General features: G+C 33.8%; 1 protein-coding gene across 1 annotated transcript; it reads right to left on the bottom strand.

The window, feature by feature from the left end:
* Positions 1–2,439: 2,439 nt before the first annotated feature.
* Positions 2,440–6,589, bottom strand: LOC127734344 (CD302 antigen-like). The gene is made up of 5 exons (XM_052244191.1): positions 6,453–6,589; positions 5,623–5,717; positions 4,950–5,043; positions 4,413–4,602; positions 2,440–2,501 (listed from the first exon to the last, which is right to left on the bottom strand). Exons 1-5 carry the CDS (start codon positions 6,568–6,570, stop codon positions 2,492–2,494), a joined length of 507 nt encoding a protein of 168 aa, XP_052100151.1. The 5' UTR covers positions 6,571–6,589; the 3' UTR covers positions 2,440–2,491.
* Between the last annotated feature and the right edge of the window lie 322 nt (positions 6,590–6,911).

Here is a 6,911-nt window from a genome sequence, read left to right as displayed (position 1 = left end):
TTACTTCAATGAAAGCAAACCACTGCATATAGAAAAATTAAAGAACACAGCTGGACACTGTATACTAGTATATAATTTCAGCAACGTAAGAATGAAAAAACTCTAATGAGGTCATAGGAATTATAATGTTTCTATTCCATTTGTTGATTTATTTTGTCATTATTGTCCCCGCGGGAGATATGGTAATGTTCACCGTCCGGCCTGCCGTCCGTCCTTCCGATACATATAAATACTCCAAGATCGTTTAACATACAGCTTTCATATTTTTTAAGATTACTTGCCAAGTAACAAGATATTCTTTTGATCGCGTTATATCGATAGTTTGACAATTCAAATAGGAGTTATGGGACGGCTTTTTCCCTTGCAAACGCAACTTCTCTGAGACCGTTTTACTGAAAGCTCTCATACTTGGATGGATTGTTTGCTAGGATGTCATTTTGACGTGGACATTTGACGTTCCAAAGGGATACTTAAACTCATAAGTTAATGGCAAAATGACAACGCCATGACTAAAAACGAAAACCGACCTACAGTTATTATACGAAACACAAAATAGAAAACTAAAGACTGAGCAACACGAATCCCACCAAAAACTAGGGATAATATAAGGTGCCCAAGAAGTGTAAGCATATCCAGATCCACTTGTGTTGATCATGTAAGTACAAACTCGGTGAAAAGTATTATTTGGTGATGTCCCATTCGAGGAAAAGAGGGACGGGATTGTGGTTACGACAATTGGAACATATCCTTCGTCATCTGTGAGACAGATATTTCATAAAACTAGTAGTCAACCAACTCGTGATGGCGTACGTAACATTTTCGAGGGGTGACTTCAATTACACCCCTTGGAATCCTTGGTTTAATAGTTTCCTTGTAAGCAGCAACCCTCTATCAAAGAAATCATGAAGAAAGGAAATGCAAGCTCTGGAATATAGTATCAACTGGGAGGTATATACTTCATATGCAGGCGCTGCTGGAATGTTGCTACATAGAAATGGAACATTCACAATTGGGAAGGTGAAATCATCTCTTTTGTCGTAAAGTTTCAACCGAACCTCATTGTCAATTTCTGGATGTAAGTCACGATATGAGAAAGACTTAGCTTTTTCTTTTGTATTCTTTATTTCGGGTTCGATTGGATCGATGCGTTCAATATAGTCACCAAACTTTGAATTCATTAGTGAAATGACAGTATCTACGTAGCAGAACGTGAAGTTAAAGGATAATGCAAGTTTCTTTTCACTCTTCCTAAGAATTTGCTATATGAAGAATAAAGAAATAAGTCGACAAGAAGAGAAGCACAGTTGGTTCCTATGTAAATGTCGATTGTTTGTTGAAAAAACACGTCTTTTTTTTATGAAACAAAGAAAGACCATTTTTTCCCCAATTTGTCTTTATGTTTGGTATGGGGAATACACAAGTATTCCCAACACCAAACACGTAGAAATGTTTTTATACTATTGCAAGAGGAAAGAGACTTCGATTGTATGTACTCTACCAGATCTTTGGAATTTTTAATATTCACATCTGATTCACGCCGTCCCAAGAATAGGTAGTTTCACAGTAAAACTGATGCCTGGCATTGATTGCTGATAAAATTGATGTTGATAGTTTAGAAAGAGTATTCGTGGAGCGCTTGGAAGACATAGCAACACAAGTTGCTTGTAAGGACATTTGAGTAAATTAGGTATCCAATAAAGTGAAAGAAGTTCATCTTTGGTTGAAATTCCAAAGGGACATATAAATGACTTTCACTATTTGTTAGAGTATTGTGACAATAACACATTGTAAACATAACTCTTTTGAAACAATTTGACAGAAAACTCTCATACTTGGTACTATTGCATGCCATCATATGTAGTACTGCTATTTCAATATGATCATTTGTATGGGAGTTATGAGACTTTTGTAATTTGTAGGAGTGTTGTAACAATACCTTGTGAATACAACTCCTTTGAAACTGTTTTACAGACACCTCTCGTGTTTGGTAGGATTGGTTGCCACCAGTTTTGGGAATTTGACTATTTGAATAAATAAACTCATCTATATACCAGGATTAAATTGTATCTAACCATTACTTTTCCTTATGATTTTGTAACCTCTTTAGCTTTTATTATCATTTTGTAACCTCTTTGGATTTTCCTTAGCATTTTGTAACGGCTTTGATTTTCCTCAGTACAATTTTGTAACCTCTTTGGCTTTTCCTTATCATTTTGTGACTCTCTTGCCTTACGAGATCATTTTATTACCATCGGGCTGTCTTCATCATATTGAAACCATTCGAGCTTTATTAAAACACCACACCCATATTGCACACTGTATCGATCAACCAATACATGACAATTATCATATAATTTGTAAATGGATTATTTCAGTCGGTAATTCTTAATGACTAAGTTTTAAACAACGGACAGCAGATTAAAACAGATAACATATCAGTTTTTTTTTATACATTTTTATTCGAAACTGCACTTTTTGTTTGTCCTGGTGATCAGCTATCTCTGTAAAAGACCAAATCATAGATAAATCATAATTACAACAGACAAAATATGATTAAGTTAAATAGAAGTTTTTTGCTGTGATCTTTTCTGTAACTAATGATAATTATGGTCATATTAACTTTTTTGTAGATCTTACTTTGCTGAACATTATTGCTGCTTACAGTTTATAGATATCTATAATAATATTCAAAATAATAACAAAAAGCTGCAAAATTTTGTTAAAACTACCCATTCGGTGGCAGCAACCCAACAATGGGTTGTTCGATTCGTCTGAAAATTTCAGAGCTGATAGATCTTGACCAACTGAACAATTTCACTTTGTCAGATTTGCTCTAAAAGCTTTAGTTTTTGAGATATAAGCATACAAATTATAAACTAGATACCCTAAGGAACATTTAATTAAAGTTTGAAGGTATTTGGCCCAGTAGTTTCAGAGGAGAAGATTTTTGAAATAGTTTACGACGACAGACGACTACAGACGACGACGACAGACGACGGACGACGACGGACGCCAAGTGATGGCATAAGCTCACATTGGGGTCAGCTCTGAAATTTGGTGTATTTACTGTCTTCTGATTGGTTAAAAGTATTACCTTTATTTTCAATGTTGTCAATTTTTATGGCGACACGCCCACTCTGACGTTGTGTATACATACGCCAACATGTGTGTACGTTGTTGTATTCAATGTGAAGAGTCAAAAATTACTTTTATGGTTCAATAAATTCAAAATAAATAAAAGCCATTCATTAAATACAAAAAAAAATATAATTTTAAAGAGAGGTTACTTTATATGTGTAATTGTGCTAAAACTACGAATATAGTTAGTGGAGCCAGCACGCATTTCGAGCATTTTACGAGTTTTTACGGATTTTTACGAGTATATCACGGAATGTTACTATTCATCAAAACATTTACCAATAGTTACGAGTTAGTTACGAGTATTTACGAGTTCTTAAGATTTTATGCCAGAAAACATATAAATCTCAATGTATCATCATTCGATATTGCCCCAACGGGTGACTAGGGAATAGAAGTATGGTCACCATTGGTCTTCCTCCGACCGGCAGTAAAACCCTTGCTAAAGTGGGGCGTCCGTTTGGCTGTGCGGGATGTACAAATTTGCAGCCACGTCCGGTCAGAATGGGGAGGTCAAATCCGATGCTTCGTGTAAAGAGAGTGCCAAGCTCTTTGCACGTTAAGAACCCTTGCAACAACTCTTTGAGGGGTCCGTAGATGACCTGTTGCAAGGCTAAATTTCTGTCCCTATCCAATATACCCTCATTTCCCGTGGCAGTCTAAATTTCTCCGACCTTAATCCCGGACGCCCCTTTTACAGAACCTACCTATTGTATTTATTGTTAATTTGTTCTCGTCCTGAATATGCATCAAATATTTGCCACTGGACGTTAAGCAACCAACAATCAATCAATCAATCATTCGATATTGTAGAGTAGATATGCAGAGATGTGACTTCTATAACTTCTTAATAACAACTGAAAATGAAATGTTCGATTTTTCAGCTTTTGTACCTTACCCAAAATCGTCAACAATACGTAGGAATACGTAAAGTATACGTATCTATTCTAAAAGTACTTGTAACTACACGTAAAGTGCTCGTTATTACACGTAACAATTCGCTAAGCCATCGTTACATGAATGAAATCGTTAATAACACGTAAGCACTCGTAATAATCCGTTAATAATCCGTAAACTAACCGTAACAAATCGTTGAAAAAATATTACCTCATAAGAAAAATATAGGGCAACTACTCAATTCCTAATTGGGTGTTCAGATATAATTATGCTAACCAGGTTAACGAGTTGATACTTGCATTATTCCAAAGATAAAAGTAACCTAAATACTCATGTATGTGAAATTAAAGCTTTCAATAAACAAACCAGAGTATTACCTGATTTCACATACAAACGGTGTTAGACCTATGCAATCAAACGTATTCCATTTCGTATTACCCGATCCTAAATATACACATGTTGATTCAAAGTTTTCTGCAGGGTCCCAGTTGTCATACGCATCAGTTGAATTACCCGAAAGCCATACAAATTCTTCTCCATTATGTTCTAATCCTATAAGTAAGGTACCTAAACAAAGAAATTAATATTTCCTTACCTTAAGTACTAAGTATTCAATTTTTACTTGCAATGCAACATCATATGCCAAACTAAGGATATAAATTACAGTTTACACCAATTATCAAAATAATTCATATATAATCCATACTTCTATTCCCCAGTCACCCGTAGGGGCTATCTTGAACCTGCAATAGAGTTGAGAGTTTTTGTTGCTTGTTGAAGGCCTCAATTTGAATTTTAAAAGGAGAAATCATAAAAAAAACATTGCCTTTGCTTTGTTTTTTCTTCTTGGCCATGCAGTAATTTTATGTAATACACCATATGCGTTTTTTTCCATCAAACTTTACATTGCTTACCTATTTGAAATTCTTCAGCAGTTGTTGCTAGAAAGGTGTTTTTCTCCTCATTGTTTATTTCCACCAATGACCCACAAACACGAGAACAGGAGTTCTACAAATACAAGCGACAAAAAAGGTTGACATCATTCACGGAACGGGTTTAATTACAATAATAAATATGGTATTAAGAAGAGCTGCTTTAAAGACACTGGATTAATGCCACTGCTGGTGGGCGTTTATTCACCGCGGGTTTCAAAAGCCTTGTCATCAGCGCTTCTGTTCTTTCATAGAATAATGTCATTATCTATAAAATGATCAATCTTTTCAAAACTTAAAGGTTTTTCTACCCACAGCATATTTACATTTGACACTTATTTTTGGGAAAAAAATCTTTATTCATTTGGCCTTCTGACTGTCTCCATTCTAGCACCATTTATGAGGAGTAAAAAATACATATACGGACGTACTGAATTATAAACCTGGTATCAGTGTCTAGGTTTTACAAACAGAGTTTGCTTTAATTAACAATGAGTGTTTAAATAAAACCTATTACTATTCAGGTGACAAATTTATTCAAATAGAAAATGTTGGTTTTGACATTCAATAAAAAGATACAATACGAGTGCATAATTACTTAAGTAGGTTAAAAATAAAATAACTTAGATATCTTATTTTCTTAAATGTAAATTACCTTCGCACCAGGAACAGTTGTGATATTCCGGACAAAAAGGTATTTAGAACTACCGAAGAATCTTAGTGTTGCATCGTTTGTATCATCAGGAACACCTAAATTAAGTAAATTATACATTTGTGTGAATTTTGTCAATAACTGTGTAGCCATGTAAATACATTTAAAGAAAAATAAATTCTCATAGACGAAGGCCGTACGATGACCAATAGTTGCTTAAATAAAGTGCACTTCATTTGGACTCGTGATGATATTTGTCTCAATTTAAATCATTTCCCATTCCCTTTTTTATAATGATTAAAGATTGTTTAAATTTTGTTTGTGTCCAGTTATCTAAATCCGAACATTGTATACCTTAAACAATTGCAAACTTTCATTTACATAGTTAAACGTACCGCTGTGAAAGAAACTGTCATAGTTCATAAGCACAGCCATTATTGAAACCAGAGACATATAATGCATTGTATTATATGCCTCTGTTGAAACCTATATCACATACCCTGTAGTGGATGCCCCGTATAACATATCCTTATCATAATTCGTTTTGTTATACGTAACCTCTTCTGTAAAATTTGATATATTGAACAATAAAATGTAACAGTTGTCGCGCATGCAATACAAAACCTCGATCAGCATTAGTATTTAGGTCTGCCTTCCTATGGATGATATTGATCTCAGCATGTAATACAATTTAGCATGTGATAAGTGATACAATTTAGCATGTGATACGTGATACAATTTAACAATTGATACAATTTCTGCCAAAGATAAGTTAAATTTTTGTTCCTATTTTATTCAAGACAATTTGAAAACCAACCAAAATACATTCTTACATATGGTATCTTCGATTGTTTGGTTTAAACACACAGAAGTGGCATACACAATACTTGTATATCCCTCCATACATGACAGGTTGTCATCTGTTGTTAGAACACCGTCATTACACTTCATGGTTCTTGGTTTACGGCATTGTTCTATAATGGATTTAACATTTGATTTTATTCGAAAACAAAAATTATGTTCCAGGCAGAATTACGTCTAAAAGATTAATTAGTTTACCGAGCATTACAACTTTTTTTAGTATGTTATATTAGATATTTGTTATCGTCATTTTGATAATTTGAAAATGATTTGATAAATTAAAGATTAATTATTTATTTTACATTTGCAAAATGATTTATGAAAAGATAAAAAGTCTGGTTTTTATTTACAAATTTTTAAACATTATAAATGTTGAAATAGAACGTAAAACCCTAACCTTTAGTTCACTCATAATTGTTTTACATCATTTA

The sequence above is a fragment of the Mytilus californianus genome, unplaced genomic scaffold, assembly GCF_021869535.1.
Source record: "Mytilus californianus isolate M0D057914Y unplaced genomic scaffold, xbMytCali1.0.p SCAF_3, whole genome shotgun sequence".
In the NCBI taxonomy this organism is placed as follows: domain Eukaryota; kingdom Metazoa; phylum Mollusca; class Bivalvia; order Mytilida; family Mytilidae; genus Mytilus; species Mytilus californianus.
The sequence above is the reverse complement of the archived record's forward strand: the minus strand, read 5'-3'. Positions and strand labels throughout refer to the sequence as shown.

Bases quoted from the DNA above. Each gene is read 5' to 3' on its own strand.
- LOC127734344 (XM_052244191.1), bottom strand. From the start codon at position 6,570: ATGAAGTGTAATGACGGTGTTCTAACAACAGATGACAACCTGTCATGT. The intron at 5,044-5,622 runs GTAATTTACATT...TTGTATTTGTAG, and splicing joins CAACTGTTCCTGGTGCGAAG to AACTCCTGTTCTCGTGTTTG. The intron at 4,603-4,949 runs GTAAGCAATGTA...TTCTTTGTTTAG, and splicing joins TGCTGAAGAATTTCAAATAG to GTACCTTACTTATAGGATTA.